The sequence below is a fragment of the Brachyhypopomus gauderio genome, unplaced genomic scaffold (assembly GCF_052324685.1).
Source record: "Brachyhypopomus gauderio isolate BG-103 unplaced genomic scaffold, BGAUD_0.2 sc91, whole genome shotgun sequence".
NCBI classification, from domain to species: domain Eukaryota; kingdom Metazoa; phylum Chordata; class Actinopteri; order Gymnotiformes; family Hypopomidae; genus Brachyhypopomus; species Brachyhypopomus gauderio.
In genome coordinates, this window is record NW_027506912.1 from 488,092 (window position 1) to 507,500 (window position 19,409).

Genomic DNA, 19,409 nt, shown 5'->3' on the forward strand with positions numbered 1-19,409 from the left:
TTCATCTCACAATGAATTTGCCATGTCTTTTTCCTATAGGAATTAATGCTGTCCACTTTCCTAAACACGTAAACGTTACCTACATAAACAAATTTACCTATGAGGAGTATGTCAGACTGCTGAAATCAGTAAACATGGAAAAGGAGAAAAGCTACAACTGCTTAGAGTGTGGAAAGAGTTTTACTACACACAGCCATCTCCAGAAACACCAGCGAATTCACACAGGAGAGAAGCCATATCACTGCTCAGAGTGTGGGAAGAGTTTTACTACACAGGGAAATCTTCAATGTCACCAGCGCATTCACACAGGAGAGAAGCCATATCACTGCTCAGAGTGTGGGAAGAGTTTTACTACACAGAGTAGTCTTCAACTGCACCAGCACATTCACACAGGAGAGAAGCCATATCACTGCTCAGAGTGTGGGAAGAGTTTTACTCAACAGAGTCATCTAAAAAAACACCAGCACATTCACACTGGAGAGAAGCCATATCACTGCTCAGAGTGTGGAAAGAGTTTTACTCAACAGAGTCATCTCAAAAAACACCAGCGCATTCACACAGGAGAGAAGCCATATCACTGCTCAGAGTGTCGGAAGAGTTTTACTAGACAGGGAAGTCTTCAACTGCACCAGCGCATTCACACAGGAGAGAAGCCATATCACTGCTCAGAGTGTGGGAAGAGTTTTACTCAGCGGAGTCATCTCCAGCAACATCAACACATTCACACAGGTAAACTGTAGTGGGAGACTCTGAGCACAGACGTTTGACGTTTCCTCATCAGTCATGAATGATTTTAGTTTCCTTATGTTTACACTCTCCATGGCTAGGAGGCTAACTGGCATCAGTGTCCCTGCTTGGTTATGAATGTGATTAGTTTGTTAGTGTAAATGTGGATCGGCACATAAGAGATAGTAGTTGGTAATTGAACATAAGAAACGTTACCGGATAACAATACAGAGGGGAATATATGAAAGACCACTTATATAAATATGCTCCGTACCCCTCGAAAATGTTTTGGTACCTCTGGGGATTCTAGGGGTGCCACCAGGGGCACATGAGCCAGAACAGGTCCTATTGAGCACTGTATTGATGTAGACACTTGTTAGCAGGTCGGTGCTGCATTGTACAGCCACAGACACTCATCTGCTGGCCTTTGATGTACACTGTACTGCTACAGATTTGGAGCAGCGAACTGTAGGCTCGTACTGAACAGCCATATTAACGTCCTGCTGCTCTGTCCTTGTAGCAGGTCTCAGTAGTTGGGGCTGTGGTAACCTTCTAGGGTACTGGTGTCTGTGCTGAGACTTCCTCTCTTGTGTGCTCTAGGTGGAAAATGAACAACCCCGGGAGCAGAGAATGCACCAAATTCAAAATCAACAACAGTGGATCCACTCTTGCCAAATCGTGCTCTAAGAAGTAAAAAAAACCCATCGAGTGTGTTCATTTCCTCTCTGGGCTGAGACAAGGATAAATAAAAAAAATTGTCTGCTCTGGAGAATGAACCCCTCCAAATTATCCTCCTCATTGAACTCGTGGGAGGGACAAATCGAGGAGGGTAGCTCAAACGGTTCACCATCCTTAACCTGTTTAATCAAGTCCTCAGACAAGATACACATTGGAAGATAACCGTAATCCTCCTCCTGATAATGTCTCACCTCGTAAGACTCCCTCACTCTCCTTTAATGGTGGATTATTCTGTAACGTGGCAGGTGTTGTGCAATCAGGAAGCGGACACAGTCTCTGAGGTTATTGGCTTTTAACAAATGGGTTTGCACACAAATTGACAGTAGACACACGAACAGCACGAGCACAATGTGGCATGATAACACTAACGGAACTAACAGGCTAACACACATATGACCAACTAATCATTAGACATAAAGACAACAGACTCGACCAGCAACCTGACATATAACAGAACACTAAAACTTGGATAACAAACTACACAATCGGACATCTACAGACACGAGAAGCCATGAACAAAACAGAAATATAGAAAGATTAACCAAATCTGACTTCCAAAACACAACAGACTGCACAAGACCACAAAACGATCACCATAATTTTTACTTTCACAATAAGTTTCACTATAATATGCACCATCACCTTACAATAACCCACAAAGACTGAACACCAACGATTAAATACCAGAACTAAATTACAAATGAGACACAGCTGAAGGGGAAGTAACACGGGGCGTGACTGAACGGACTAAAAAGTGATACATGATTGACAGGGAGGCAGGGCTAGACATGACACCCACCTTAAAATCTCAGCATCACCTCTATTCCGTGACCTACAGAAAGCATGGACTACACTTGCTTACAAAGTGAACATACAAGTTATTGTGTGTTTTGGATTACTGTAAATATATTAGTCCTGAAATTTCAATGTGTTTCAATAATTTAATTAGTTTTTAATATGTGACTAAAGCTGATGTGAAATGTGCATACATGTTTTAACTGGGACTCCATGGAAACCATGGTGGTGTTTTTGACTCTTCTGAAAGTCTGTAAATGCTCTATTGACAGATTAAAAGCAATACTACACAAACAGACCTTTTAGTGTTTTTTGTCTTTAGTTTGTTACACTCACAGAAATGATTCATGGCAGAGGTAAGTTTTATGCATTTACATCTATTTGATTTTATTAAAAAACTCATTTGCCTTAACATTAATTATTATCTACATAATCTAATCAATTCTAAAATGTATTGAATGTAATTAGTTAATTTATACCTACACAGTTGAAATAATTACAGTTGTAAATCAAACAAGATTCTGTTATATAAAATGTATGTGACTGGTTTTCATTGAAGTTATGAGAAATGAAATGCGCTGCTCTCCCGCGGGTCTCCAGCAGGCAGGTTCATGTGGGTAGCAGTCGTCCATGCCACGGTAAGCAGACCGAGACATCCTGTTTTATTACATTCAAATGTGTCGTAATCGTGCAGTTTATATCACATCACATCAATGTAAATGTATTTATATAGTTCTTGATTATTTTAAGTAGTTTTGTGTCGGTCATGTTGCTGGACAAGACAATACCAACACATGCTAACATCACAGCGAACAGGCTTGCTTTTTCACGACATCTTAGCTAGTTTGGTAATACAGTTTGATACTGGATTAAACCCATTGTGGTTGGTTTTCATGCCGGTTAAAATTACTAGTTATATCAGTTGCAAAGCAAGCCGGAAAGCATTCTCTTTGTCCACAACATTTAGCATACTCATTTTGTAATAAGTTAGGCGCTGTCTGCTTATTTAAAGGTGAACCTGAGAACTCGTGCCATGGAGGTGTTTTGGTAGGTGCAAACTCATTACATTTTGACAAAATTCTGTGGTGTGAATGCACAATATGGCGTTTCTGTGATTCGTGCAAATCTGCAATATAAAAATTTCTTTTTTGGGGGGGTGTCTATGTGCTTTGCAAGCTTAGTCGTGAGTACAAATCACTTTGTTGGAGTGTTTTACAGATGGGGTGGTCAACTAGGGAAATGTCACTGACTTTGTTAGCCTCAGCACCTGTGTTTTAGTGAGTCTCTGACACTAACAAGCATGAATCATATGTGTTTGTTTGTTTTCCCAGAATGAAGACATCAATGTGAGGCGTGATTGTGTGCTGAGTTGTCTGAGCATCTACCTCAATGAAGACCTGGGCACACTGGTTAAAGAATACGTGGTATGTCCATTTCACATTGGGGCTGAATATTGACTAGAAGGGGGTGTTTCTAACAGTCGAGGAGTAAAGGGAGAGACATGGGAAGGTTAGGGAAAGGTTGGTTCTTTCTCTTCTTTATCATCCTCCCTCCAACCTTCCTCTCACTCCTACTGTCCTCTCTTAGGCCAAGACAAGACAGCTCACTTCTTTACGGGTGCTGAAAAGTTGAATCATTTCAGCTTTTCAATGCTGCTCAGCACCTCCCTTGTTTATTACGTCACAAGGTAAAGTTTTGTGACCAATTTGCAAAACACAATGTGAGTCAGCTTTAGACATAACGGGTATGATGCACACACTCTACCACTTCCTGACTGGAAGACTGCATCTTTATTTCCTCTACCATACTACTGTTTTAAGTGATTTATCAGGTGCCCAGGCTCAACTCAAACATGTGAGAACAACACTACTCCATCATATGATAATTGTCAGATTATTTATTGTCACCTTGGCAGAAAAGTGCAAAATATTCAAGAGTAGTACTGCACACCTGATTAATCACTTAAACTTATAGTATACGCAGGAAATGAAGGTCTTCCTGTCAGGATGTAGTGGAGCCTGTGCATCAAGTCTATTATTCCAGTGATGAGAGTAAGAAGGAGAATAAACCTTACCCCTACAAGAGCTTAGGAGAGAGAAGAGGTGAGTAGAGAAGGAAGACTGTAGAAGAGAGGGAGAGATGGTTGGAGAGGTTTGTGCTTGTAATTTTTTTTATAATTAGGTGTACCACGTGCGCTAAACAGTGCCCTTCAACCCCCCCGAGTACTTGCCCCCCAAAATGTCTGTGCACACCACTGCTTTAAAGAAATATCTTCAAATTAACATTCAGTTGGCCTAAGGATGAGCTGCTTAGATTGTGGTGGTCCAGGTTAGGGTCACACAGCTCATCATCCTGTTCTTTCTGTTCCAGGACATTGAATCCAGAGAGGCTGAGCAGATGTTGCCGAGCAGAGGGTCATGGTCCTGATGGTAATGGACGCTTTGCTGATGTTGGTGTTGTGCTGGAAGGTGTGGAAGTTCTCCATAACCTGCAGAGTGTCAGCCATACATGTGTGATGCTTTATGGGCTCATCTACACACTCAACTTGAGTTATCCAAAAAGCATGCGTACATTCGAGGTGTACCAGAAAATCCTGATGGACCTGGACTCAACCAAGCTTTCACCAAAAGTACAGGCACTGAATATCAAATTGCTCCAGTAATTTGACTGGCAGTAATGCACTTAAACAACCCCTACCTGATTTGTCTTTTTTCCTCAGTCAGAGAGGATCTTGTGTTTAAATGATCCCTTAGTTATTGAAGGGTATATCGGGGAAATACCTGTTTTGTTTTCTTTTAGTGTTGAAGCATTTAACGGGAGTGTTGTGAGAGTGTAGGTGGGTTCATGGATGGCCGGTTTCTGAAGTGTGTTAGCTGGCAGTGTTGTATTGGCTCAGCTCAAACTGTATTTGTCATTGTTTCTGAATTCTGTATGATCTGGTTGTCTTTAAAAGATATTTAAGATGTTGTAATTTCATGTATTTAATATTTAATGTGAAGTTCTAATGCTAATAAAGCTTTTGAATCAACAAGATGGTCTGATTGTTCTTATGCATCATTAAGATTGTACTAAATGGAAAGACAGAATGTGATGGGAGATCACAGAGATGAAAGAAAACAAAACTGAGTCTCAGACATGAAGAATTTAAGGCATTTTCCCCACTGTTTCCAAATGTTTATCTGAAGTGACAAACCCAGATGTGTATCATTACTATGTTGCTGAAACAGTGTGTTCACACAGGCAGTGAAAGCTTACTGCAATTTAGATGCTTATAATTACTTTCTCAGTGGAAAAGATGATGCAGAGGGCATCAGAATTGTATATGGTGAAGTTGGAGCAACCTGCCAAACACGTCACTATTTCTAAAACATACTGCACATGTTTCTTAGTAAGGAGTGGGGGTTGTTTTGTTAAACTCTATATTTAATTATATATTTTCAATGGTTTGAACATTTATTCAGCTTATTAGAAACAAACGTAGATTAAAAAAGACTTCAGAATCGCCTTTATTGTCATTATAATTTACATTACAATGAAATTTGATTCTCATCCAAGGTGTTTGCCAGTACAGTAAATACACACAGAGAAGCCTCAGGCTTTAGCCAAACAAGGCGTGCTGGCATGAGGTTCTCCGTGTCCTGGTACGAGACCTTATCCATGTATCGTATGATGTTTCCAACAGGCAGGTAGTTAGATAATGGCAGTAATCTATGCAGTTAGGCCCTTATAAAGATCCAGATCTGTCACTTCAGCACATGCTTTCTGATGTCACACAAACACACATATCTATCTATCTACCAACATAACTACCTACCTGCCTCCATCTATTTGCTTACCTCCTGTCCAGATGTGGCTTGTAACAAATGAGGTCATACCAAATGGTGAGAAGCCTCAGGCTTTAGCCAAACAAGGCGTGCTGGCATGAGGTTCTCCGTGTCCTGGTACGAGACCTCATCCATGTATCGTATGATGTTTCCAACAAGCAGGTCCTTAGATAATGGCAGTAATCTATGCAGTTAGTCCATTATAAACGTCCAGATCTGTCACTTCAACACATGCTTTCTGAAGTCACACAAACACAAACACACATATCTATCTTTCTACCAACATAACTACCTACCTGCCTCCATCTATTTGCTTACCTCCTGTCCAGATGTGGCTTGTAACAAATTAGGTCATACCAAATGGTGAGAAGCCTCAGGCTTTAGCCAAACAAGGCGTGCTGGCATGAGGTTCTCCGTGTCCTGGTAGGAGACCTCATCCATGTATTTTATGATGTTTTCAACAAGCAGGTACTTAGATAATGGCAGTAATCTATGCAGTTAGTCCATTATAAACGTCCAGATCTGTCACTTCAGCACATGCTTTCTGATGTCACACAAACACAAACACACATATCTATCTATCTACCAACATAACTACCTACCTGCCTCCAACTATTTGCTTACCTCCTGTCCAGATGTGGCTTGTAACGAATGAGGTCATACCAAATGGTGAGAAGACTCAGACCTTAGCCAAACAAGGCGTGTTGGCATGAGGTTCTCCGTGTCCTGGTAGGAGACCTCAACCATGTATCACATGATGTTTCCAACAAGCAGGTAGTTAGATAATGGCAGTAATCTATGCAGTTAGGCCCTTATAAAGATCCAGATCAGTCAGTTCAGCACATGCTTTCTGATGTCACACAAACACAAACACAAACACACATATCTATGTATCTACCAACATAACTACCTACCTGCCTCCATCTATTTGCTTACCTCCTGTCCAGATGTGGCTTGTAACGAATGAGGTCATACCAAATGGTGAGAAGACTCAGGCTTTAGCCAAACAAGGCGTGTTGGCATGAGGTTCTCCGTGTCCTGGTAGGAGACCTCATCCATGTATCACATGATGTTTCCAACAAGCAGGTAGTTAGATAATGGCAGTAATCTATGCAGTTAGGCCCTTATAAAGATCCAGATCAGTCAGTTCAGCACATGCTTTCTGATGTCACACAAACACAAACACACATATCTATCTATCTACCAACATAACTACCTACCTGCCTCCATCTATTTGCTTACCTCCTGTCCAGATGTGGCTTGTAACATATGAGGTCATACCAAATGGTGAGAAGCCTCAGCCTTTAGCCAAACAAGGCGTGCTGGCATGAGGTTCTCCGTGTCCTGGTAGGAGACCTCATCCATGTATCGTATGATGTTTCCAACAAGCAGGTAGTTAGATAATGGCAGTAATCTATGCAGTTAGGCCCTTATATAGATCCAGATCTGTCACTTCAGCACATGCTTTCTGATGTCACACAAACACAAACACAAACACACATATCTATGTATCTACCAACATAACTACCTACCTGCCTCCATCTATTTGCTTACCTCCTGTCCAGATGTGGCTTGTAACAAATGAGGTCATACCAAATGGTGAGAAGCCTCAGGCTTTAGCCAAACAAGGCGTGTTGGCATGAGGTTCTCCGTGTCCTGGTAGGAGACCTCATCCATGTATCACATGATGTTTCCAACTAGGGTTGCAGCGGTAACCGGTTTCACGGTATACCACGGTATTAAAATGCACGGTTATCATACCGTGTGCGTTTGCTTATTACCGGTAAAAAGCAAGCCAGCGGAGAAACTGACCCGCGCATGCGCAACTCCGCTCCGGTTCAGCTACTCAGCACACAGCAGTGAGAATGGCAGAAAGTGCATCAGACTTAACACATTTTTTAACAAAAAAAAAATAGCTAAACTAAAATCAGTGGCGAAAATGACGTAATCGCGGTGGCTCCGCCCGTGCGCGAGGGTCTCGCGCGCTGTCGATTCGCGAGGTCGTGCACCTCTCGAATTTTGTAACTTTGCGCGCGCTGCACCTCAGCGCAATGAACAAAGTCATGTTTGCAGGATTCATACACGTTTAAAAGGTGGAATTAAAACACTTGTACGTCACTTTAAAGGTCCGTTTCAATATTTCCCAGCACCTTAAACTTAATTAAGTTAAATATTTATACATATACTCGAAATAATTCGCTTTTTCATCACATTATTTAATGGTTGTTTATTTCCAAAACGCCCAATCTTAACGTCTTCACGTTCTCTCATGTTTCGTCCTGGAATTAAAAGAGGCTCGTATTTGTTAACGTAAGACAAAAGAACTGTGCCGAGTCGCGCGCTACGGTCACTAGTGAAAGTATAAACCTAGCTTGTTATGGTCCTTGCTTTCGCTGGATGTGAAAGACGCCATTAATTTACATGCGTTCAAATTCTAGCGTACCTGTTTTTGAAATGTTAAAACCAGACTCTGTGTGAAAGCCTTAAAATAGAAATCTCTATTGTGATGATGTCAGAAATAAATCCTCTCTTTCTGCAGTATCTGGTTATATTCCAACTTGGCAGTACAACGGACGTTTACGACAGTTGTTGATCAGACACTGACCCAGGCTGAGTTTATCAGATATTAAATAATTTAAACTTAAATAATTGTACTGAAATCCATGATTTAGGTTTCTCTAATTTTGCAGTATTTATATAAACATGTGTACAGCTTATTTTTTTAAAGGACACATTTTGTATACAATAGTTCCAGGTTTCTACAATAAATAGTTAATTGAACAAAATTAACTTGTTGTAATTTCTTTAAGGGTCAGTGTATCTTTTAATAATATACAAACTAACTGTGATACCGTGATAACCGTGATACCGCGGTATTTTCTGAGACGGTTATCATACCGTGAAAATCTCATACCGTTGCAACCCTATTTCCAACAAGCAGGTAGTTAGATAATGGCAGTAATCTATGCAGTTAGGCCCTTATAAAGATCCAGATCTGTCACTTCAGCACATGCTTTCTGATGTCACACAAACACAAACACAAACACACATATCTATCTATCTATCTAACAACATAACTACCTACCTGCCTCCATCTATTTGCTTACCTCCTGTCCAGATGTGGCTTGTAACGAATGAGGTCATACCAAATGGTGAGAAGCCTCAGGCTTTAGCCAAACAAGGTGTGCTGGCATGAGGTTCTCCGTGTCCTGGTAGGAGACCTCATCCATGTATCGTATGATGTTTCCAACAAGCAGGTAGTTAGATAATGCCAGTAATCTATGCAGTTAGGCCCTTATAAAGATCCAGATCTGTCACTTCAGCACATGCTTTCTGATGTCACACAAACACAAACACACATATCTATCTATCTATCTAACAACATAATTACCTACCTGCCTCCATCTATTTGCTTACCTCCTGTCCAGATGTGGCTTGTAACGAATGAGGTCATACCAAATGGTGAGAAGACTCAGGCTTTAGCCAAACAAGGCGTGTTGGCATGAGGTTCTCCGTGTCCTGGTAGGAGACCTCATCCATGTATCACATGATGTTTCCAACAAGCAGGTAGTTAGATAATGGCAGTAATCTATGCAGTTAGGCCCTTATAAAGATCCAGATCTGTCACTTCAGCACATGCTTTCTGATGTCACACAAACACAAACACACATATCTATGTATCTACCAACATAACTACCTACCTGCCTCCATCTATTTGCTTACCTCCTGTCCAGATGTGGCTTGTAACGAATGAGGTCATACCAAATGGTGAGAAGACTCAGGCTTTAGCCAAACAAGGCGTGTTGGCATGAGGTTCTCCGTGTCCTGGTACGAGACATTATCCATGTATCGTATGATGTTTCCAACAAGCAGGTAGTTAGATAATGCCAGTAATCTATGCAGTTAGGCCCTTATAAAGATCCAGATCTGTCACTTCAGCATATGCTTTCTGATGTCACACAAACACAAACACACATATCTATCTATCTATCTATCTATCTATCTATCTATCTATCTATCTATCTATCTATCTATCTATCTATCTATCTATCTATCTATCTATCTATCTATCTATCTATCTATCTAACAACATAACTACCTACCTGCCTCCATCTATTTGTTTACCTCCTGTCCAGATGTGGCTTGTAACAAATGAGGTCATACCAAATGGTGAGAAGCCTCAGGCTTTAGCCAAACAAGGCGTGCTGGCATGAGGTTCTCCGTGTCCTGGTAGGAGACCTCATCCATGTATCGTATGATGTTTCCAACAAGCAGGTAGTTAGATAATGGGAGTAATCTATGCAGTTAGGCCCTTATAAAGATCCAGCTTTGTCACTTCAGCACATGCTTTCTGATGTCACACAAACACAAACACACATATTTATCTATCTATCCATCTATCTAACAACATAACTACCTACCTGCCTCCATCTATTTGCTTACCTCCTGTCCAGATGTGGCTTGTAACAAATGAGGTCATACCAAATGGTGAGAAGCCTCAGGCTTTAGCCAAACAAGGCGTGTTGGCATGAGGTTCTCCGTGTCCTGGTACGAGACCTTATCCATGTATCGTATGATGTTTCCAACAAGCAGGTAGTTAGATAATGGCAGTAATCTATGCAGTTAGGCCCTTATAAAGATCCAGATCTGTCACTTCAGCACATGCTTTCTGATGTCACACAAACACAAACACAAACACACATATCTATCTATCTAACAACATAACTACCTACCTGCCTCCATCTATTTGCTTACCTCCTGTCCAGATGTGGCTTGTAACAAATTAGGTCATACCAAATGGTGAGAAGCCTCAGGCTTTAGCCAAACAAGGCGTGCTGGAATGAGGTTCTCCATGTCCTGATAGGAGACCTCATTCATGTATTATATGATGTTTCCAACAAGCAGGCACTTAGATAATGGCAGTAATCTATGCAGTTAGTCCATTATAAACGTCCAGATCTGTGACTTCAGCACATGCTTTCTGATGTCACACAAACACACATATCTATCTATCTATCTATCTACCAACATAACTACCTACCTGCCTCCATCTATTTGCTTACCTCCTGTCCAGATGTGGCTTGTAATAAATTAGGTCATACCAAATGGTGAGAAGCCTCAGGCTTTATCCAAACAAGGCGTGCTGGCATGAGGTTCTCCGTGTCCTGGTAGGAGACATCATCCATGTATCATATGATGTTTCCAACAAGCAAGTAGTTAGATAATGGCAGTAATCTATGCAGTTAGGCCCTTATAAAGATCCAGATCTGTCACTTCAGCACATGCTTTCTGATGTCACACAAACACAAACACACATATCTATCTATCTATCTACCAACATAACTACCTACCTGCCTCCATCTATTTGCTTACCTCCTGTCCAGATGTGGCTTGTAACAAATGAGGTCATACCAAATGATGAGAAGCCTCAGGCTTTAGCCAAACAAGGCGTGCTGGCATGAGGTTCTCCGTGTCCTGGTACGAGACCTTATCCATGTATCGTATGATGTTTCCAACAAGCAGGTAGTTAGATAATGGCAGTAATCTATGCAGTTAGGCCCTTATAAAGATCCAGATCTGTCACTTCAGCACATGCTTTCTGATGTCACACAAACACAAACACACATATCTATGTATCTACCAACATAACTACCTACCTGCCTCCATCTATTTGCTTACGTCCTGTCCAGATGTGGCTTGTAACAAATGAGGTCATACCAAATGGTGAGAAGCCTCAGGCTTTAGCCAAACAAGGCGTGCTGGCATGAGGTTCTCCGTGTCCTGGTACGAGACCTTATCCATGTATCGTATGATGTTTCCAACAAGCAGGTAGTTAGATAATGGCAGTAATCTATGCAGTTAGGCCCTTATAAAGATCCAGATCTGTCACTTCAGCACATGCTTTCTGATGTCACACAAACACAAACACACATATCTATCTATCTATCTATCTATCTATCTATCTATCTATCTATCTATCTATCTATCTATCTATCTATCTATCTATCTATCTATCTATCTATCTATCTATCTATCTATCTATCTATCTATCTATCTATCTATCTATCTAACAACATAACTACCTACCTGCCTCCATCTATTTGCTTACCTCCTGTCCAGATGTGGCTTGTAACAAATGAGGTCATACCAAATGGTGAGAAGCCTCAGGCTTTAGCCAAACAAGGCGTGTTGGCATGAGGTTCTCCGTGTCCTGGTACGAGACCTTATCCATGTATCGTATGATGTTTCCAACAAGCAGGTAGTTATATAATGGCAGTAATCTATGCAGTTAAGCCCTTATAAAGATCCAGATCTGTCACTTCAGCACATGCTTTCTGATGTCACACAAACACAAACACAAACACAAACACAAACACACATATCTATCTATCTATCTATCTATCTATCTATCTATCTATCTATCTATCTATCTATCTATCTATCTATCTATCTATCTATCTATCTATCTATCTATCTATCTATCTATCTATCTATCTATCTAACAACATAACTACCTACCTGCCTCCATCTATTTGCTTACCTCCTGTCCAGATGTGGCTTGTAACAAATGAGGTCATACCAAATGGTGAGAAGCCTCAGGCTTCAGCCAAACAAGGCGTGTTGGCATGATGTTCTCCGTGTCCTGGTAGGAGACCTCATCCATGTATCGTATGATGTTTCCAACAATCAGGTTGTTAGATAATGGCAGTAATCTATGCAGTTAGGCCCTTATAATGATCCAGATCTGTCACTTCAGCACATGCTTTCTGATGTCACACAAACACAAACACAAACACAAACACAAACACACATATCTATCTATCTATCTATCTATCTATCTATCTATCTATCTATCTATCTATCTATCTATCTATCTATCTATCTATCTATCTATCTATCTATCTATCTATCTAACAACATAACTACCTACCTGCCTCCATCTATTTGCTTACCTCCTGTCCAGATGTGGCTTGTAACAAATGAGGTCATACCAAATGGTGAGAAGCCTCAGGCTTTAGCCAAACAAGGCGTGTTGGCATGAGGTTCTCCGTGTCCTGGTACGAGACCTTATCCATGTATCGTATGATGTTTCCAACAAGCAGGTAGTTAGATAATGGCAGTAATCTATGCAGTTAGGCCCTTATAAAGATCCAGATCTGTCACTTCAGCACATGCTTTCTGATGTCACACAAACACAAACACAAACACACATATCTATGTATCTACCAACATAACTACCTACCTGCCTCCGTCTATTTGCTTACCTCCTGTCCAGATGTGGCTTGTAACGAATGAGATCATACCAAATGGTGAGAAGACTCAGGCTTTAGCCAAACAAGGCGTGTTGGCATGAGGTTCTCCGTGTCCTGGTAGGAGACCTCATCCATGTATCACATGATGTTTCCAACAAGCAGGTAGTTAGATAATGGCAGTAATCTATGCAGTTAGGCCCTTATAAAGATCCAGATCTGTCACTTCAGCACATGCTTTCTGATGTCACACAAACACAAACACAAACACACATATCTATCTATCTACCAACATAACTACCTACCTGCCTCCATCTATTTGCTTACCTCCTGTCCAGATGTGGCTTGTAACGAATGAGGTCATACCAAATGGTGAGAAGACTCAGGCTTTAGCCAAACAATGCGTGTTGGCATGAGGTTCTCCGTGTCCTGGTACGAGACCTTATCCATGTATCGTATGATGTTTCCAACAAGCAGGTAGTTAGATAATGGCAGTAATCTATGCAGTTAGGCCCTTATAAAGATCCAGATCTGTCACTTCAGCACATGCTTTCTGATGTCACACAAACACAAACACACATATCTATCTATCTATCTATCTATCTATCTATCTATCTATCTATCTATCTATCTATCTATCTATCTATCTATCTATCTATCTATCTATCTATCTATCTATCTATCTATCTATCTATCTATCTATCTATCTATCTAACAACATAACTACCTACCTGCCTCCATCTATTTGCTTACCTCCTGTCCAGATGTGGCTTGTAACGAATGAGGTCATACCAAATGGTGAGAAGACTCAGGCTTTAGCCAAACAAGGCGTGTTGGCATGAGGTTCTCCGTGTCCTGGTACGAGACCTTATCCATGTATCGTATGATGTTTCCAACAAGCAGGTAGTTATATAATGGCAGTAATCTATGCAGTTAGGCCCTTATAAAGATCCAGATCTGTCACTTCAGCACATGCTTTCTGATGTCACACAAACACAAACACAAACACAAACACACATATCTATCTATCTATCTATCTATCTATCTATCTATCTATCTATCTATCTATCTATCTATCTATCTATCTATCTATCTATCTATCTATCTATCTATCTATCTATCTATCTAACAACATAACTACCTACCTGCCTCCATCTATTTGCTTACCTCCTGTCCAGATGTGGCTTGTAACGAATGAGGTCATACCAAATGGTGAGAAGACTCAGGCTTTAGCCAAACAAGGCGTGTTGGCATGAGGTTCTCCGTGTCCTGGTACGAGACCTTATCCATGTATCGTATGATGTTTCCAACAAGCAGGTAGTTAGATAATGGCAGTAATCTATGCAGTTAGGCCCTTATAAAGATCCAGATCAGTCAGTTCAGCACATGCTTTCTGATGTCACACAAACACAAACACACATATCTATCTATCTACCAACATAACTACCTACCTGCCTCCATCTATTTGCTTACCTCCTGTCCAGATGTGGCTTGTAACATATGAGGTCATACCAAATGGTGAGAAGCCTCAGCCTTTAGCCAAACAAGGCGTGCTGGCATGAGGTTCTCCGTGTCCTGGTAGGAGACCTCATCCATGTATCGTATGATGTTTCCAACAAGCAGGTAGTTAGATAATGGCAGTAATCTATGCAGTTAGGCCCTTATATAGATCCAGATCTGTCACTTCAGCACATGCTTTCTGATGTCACACAAACACAAACACAAACACACATATCTATGTATCTACCAACATAACTACCTACCTGCCTCCATCTATTTGCTTACCTCCTGTCCAGATGTGGCTTGTAACAAATGAGGTCATACCAAATGGTGAGAAGCCTCAGGCTTTAGCCAAACAAGGCGTGTTGGCATGAGGTTCTCCGTGTCCTGGTAGGAGACCTCATCCATGTATCACATGATGTTTCCAACAAGCAGGTAGTTAGATAATGGCAGTAATCTATGCAGTTAGGCCCTTATAAAGATCCAGATCTGTCACTTCAGCACATGCTTTCTGATGTCACACAAACACAAACACAAACACACATATCTATCTATCTATCTAACAACATAACTACCTACCTGCCTCCATCTATTTGCTTACCTCCTGTCCAGATGTGGCTTGTAACGAATGAGGTCATACCAAATGGTGAGAAGCCTCAGGCTTTAGCCAAACAAGGTGTGCTGGCATGAGGTTCTCCGTGTTCTGGTAGGAGACCTCACCCATGTATCGTATGATGTTTCCAACAAGCAGGTAGTTAGATAATGCCAGTAATCTATGCAGTTAGGCCCTTATAAAGATCCAGATCTGTCACTTCAGCACATGCTTTCTGATGTCACACAAACACAAACACACATATCTATCTATCTAACAACATAACTACCTACCTGCCTCCATCTATTTGCTTACCTCCTGTCCAGATGTGGCTTGTAACGAATGAGGTCATACCAAATGGTGAGAAGACTCAGGCTTTAGCCAAACAAGGCGTGTTGGCATGAGGTTCTCCGTGTCCTGGTAGGAGACCTCATCCATGTATCACATGATGTTTCCAACAAGCAGGTAGTTAGATAATGGCAGTAATCTATGCAGTTAGGCCCTTATAAAGATCCAGATCTGTCACTTCAGCACATGCTTTCTGATGTCACACAAACACAAACACACATATCTATGTATCTACCAACATAACTACCTACCTGCCTCCATCTATTTGCTTACCTCCTGTCCAGATGTGGCTTGTAACGAATGAGGTCATACCAAATGGTGAGAAGACTCAGGCTTTAGCCAAACAAGGCGTGTTGGCATGAGGTTCTCCGTGTCCTGGTACGAGACATTATCCATGTATCGTATGATGTTTCCAACAAGCAGGTAGTTAGATAATGCCAGTAATCTATGCAGTTAGGCCCTTATAAAGATCCAGATCTGTCACTTCAGCATATGCTTTCTGATGTCACACAAACACAAACACACATATCTATCTATCTATCTATCTATCTATCTATCTATCTATCTATCTATCTATCTATCTATCTATCTATCTATCTATCTATCTATCTATCTATCTAACAACATAACTACCTACCTGCCTCCATCTATTTGTTTACCTCCTGTCCAGATGTGGCTTGTAACAAATGAGGTCATACCAAATGGTGAGAAGCCTCAGGCTTTAGCCAAACAAGGCGTGCTGGCATGAGGTTCTCCGTGTCCTGGTAGGAGACCTCATCCATGTATCGTATGATGTTTCCAACAAGCAGGTAGTTAGATAATGGGAGTAATCTATGCAGTTAGGCCCTTATAAAGATCCAGCTCTGTCACTTCAGCACATGCTTTCTGATGTCACACAAACACAAACACAAACACACATAATTATCTATCTATCCATCTATCTAACAACATAACTACCTACCTGCCTCCATCTATTTGCTTACCTCCTGTCCAGATGTGGCTTGTAACAAATTAGGTCATACCAAATGGTGAGAAGCCTCAGGCTTTAGCCAAACAAGGCGTGCTGGAATGAGGTTCTCCATGTCCTGATAGGAGACCTCATTCATGTATTATATGATGTTTCCAACAAGCAGGCACTTAGATAATGGCAGTAATCTATGCAGTTAGTCCATTATAAACGTCCAGATCTGTGACTTCAGCACATGCTTTCTGATGTCACACAAACACACATATCTATCTATCTATCTATCTACCAACATAACTACCTACCTGCCTCCATCTATTTGCTTACCTCCTGTCCAGATGTGGCTTGTAATAAATTAGGTCATACCAAATGGTGAGAAGCCTCAGGCTTTATCCAAACAAGGCGTGCTGGCATGAGGTTCTCCGTGTCCTGGTAGGAGACATCATCCATGTATCATATGATGTTTCCAACAAGCAAGTAGTTAGATAATGGCAGTAATCTATGCAGTTAGGCCCTTATAAAGATCCAGATCTGTCACTTCAGCACATGCTTTCTGATGTCACACAAACACAAACACACATATCTATCTATCTATCTACCAACATAACTACCTACCTGCCTCCATCTATTTGCTTACCTCCTGTCCAGATGTGGCTTGTAACAAATGAGGTCATACCAAATGATGAGAAGCCTCAGGCTTTAGCCAAACAAGGCGTGCTGGCATGAGGTTCTCCGTGTCCTGGTACGAGACCTTATCCATGTATCGTATGATGTTTCCAACAAGCAGGTAGTTAGATAATGGCAGTAATCTATGCAGTTAGGCCCTTATAAAGATCCAGATCTGTCACTTCAGCACATGCTTTCTGATGTCACACAAACACAAACACACATATCTATGTATCTACCAACATAACTACCTACCTGCCTCCATCTATTTGCTTACGTCCTGTCCAGATGTGGCTTGTAACAAATGAGGTCATACCAAATGGTGAGAAGCCTCAGGCTTTAGCCAAACAAGGCGTGCTGGCATGAGGTTCTCCGTGTCCTGGTACGAGACCTTATCCATGTATCGTATGATGTTTCCAACAAGCAGGTAGTTAGATAATGGGAGTAATCTATGCAGTTAGGCCCTTATAAAGATCCAGCTCTGTCACTTCAGCACATGCTTTCTGATGTCACACAAACACAAACACAAACACACATATTTATCTATCTATCCATCTATCTAACAACACAACTACCTACCTGCCTCCATCTATTTGCTTACCTCCTGTCCAGATGTGGCTTGTAACAAATGAGGTCATACCAAATGGTGAGAAGCCTCAGGCTTTAGCCAAACAAGGCGTGTTGGCATGAGGTTCTCCGTTTCCTGGTAGGAGACCTTATCCATGTATCGTATGATGTTTCCAACAAGCAGGTAGTTAGATAATGGCAGTAATCTATGCAGTTAGGCCCTTATAAAGATCCAGATCTGTCACTTCAGCACATGCTTTCTGATGTCACACAAACACAAACACAAACACACATATCTATCTATCTAACAACATAACTACCTACCTGCCTCCATCTATTTGCTTACCTCCTGTCCAGATGTGGCTTGTAACAAATTAGGTCATACCAAATGGTGAGAAGCCTCAGGCTTTAGCCAAACAAGGCGTGCTGGAATGAGGTTCTCCATGTCCTGATAGGAGACGTCATTCATGTATTATATGATGTTTCCAACAAGCAGGCACTTAGATAATGGCAGTAATCTATGCAGTTAGTCCATTATAAACGTCCAGATCTGTGACTTCAGCACATGCTTTCTGATGTCACACAAACACACATATCTATCTATCTATCTATCTATCTATCTATCTATCTATCTATCTATCTATCTATCTATCTATCTATCTATCTATCTATCTATCTATCTATCTATCTATCTATCTATCTATCTATCTATCTATCTACCAACATAACTACCTACCTGCCTCCATCTATTTGCTTACCTCCTGTCCAGATGTGGCTTGTAATAAATTAGGTCATACCAAATGGTGAGAAGCCTCAGGCTTTATCCAAACAAGGCGTGCTGGCATGAGGTTCTCCGTGTCCTGGTAGGAGACATCATCCATGTATCATATGATGTTTCCAACAAGCAAGTAGTTAGATAATGGCAGTAATCTATGCAGTTAGGCCCTTATAAAGATCCAGATCTGTCACTTCAGCACATGCTTTCTGATGTCACACAAACACAAACACACATATCTATGTATCTACCAACATAACTACCTACCTGCCTCCATCTATTTGCTTACCTCCTGTCCAGATGTGGCTTGTAACAAATGAGGTCATACCAAATGGTGAGAAGCCTCAGGCTTTAGCCAAACAAGGCGTGTTGGCATGAGGTTCTCCGTGTCCTGGTACGAGACCTTATCCATGTATCACATGATGTTTCCAACAAGCAGGTAGTTAGATAATGGCAGTAATCTATGCAGTTAGGCCCTTATAAAGATCCAGATCTGTCACTTCAGCACATGCTTTCTGATGTCACACAAACACAAACACACATATCTATCTATCTATCTATCTATCTATCTATCTATCTATCTATCTATCTATCTATCTATCTATCTATCTATCTATCTATCTATCTATCTATCTATCTATCTATCTAACAACATAACTACCTA

At 41.1% G+C, this 19,409-nt stretch overlaps 1 protein-coding gene and 1 long non-coding RNA gene across 2 annotated transcripts in view; both read left to right on the top strand.

The window, feature by feature from the left end:
* Positions 1–19,409, top strand: part of LOC143494173 (uncharacterized) — a 295,830-nt gene that overhangs the window by 1,520 nt on the left and 274,901 nt on the right. The window contains exon 3 of the mRNA XM_076992262.1: positions 40–729. Within this exon, the coding sequence (XP_076848377.1) occupies positions 135–729 (595 nt within the window). The 5' untranslated portion in view covers positions 40–134. The remainder of the gene's footprint in view (positions 1–39; positions 730–19,409) is intronic.
* LOC143494180 (uncharacterized) lies at positions 2,783–4,392 on the top strand. Its single transcript, XR_013125566.1, has 3 exons — positions 2,783–2,897; positions 3,272–3,306; positions 3,591–4,392. It is a non-coding gene; the product is annotated as an uncharacterized LOC143494180 (long non-coding RNA).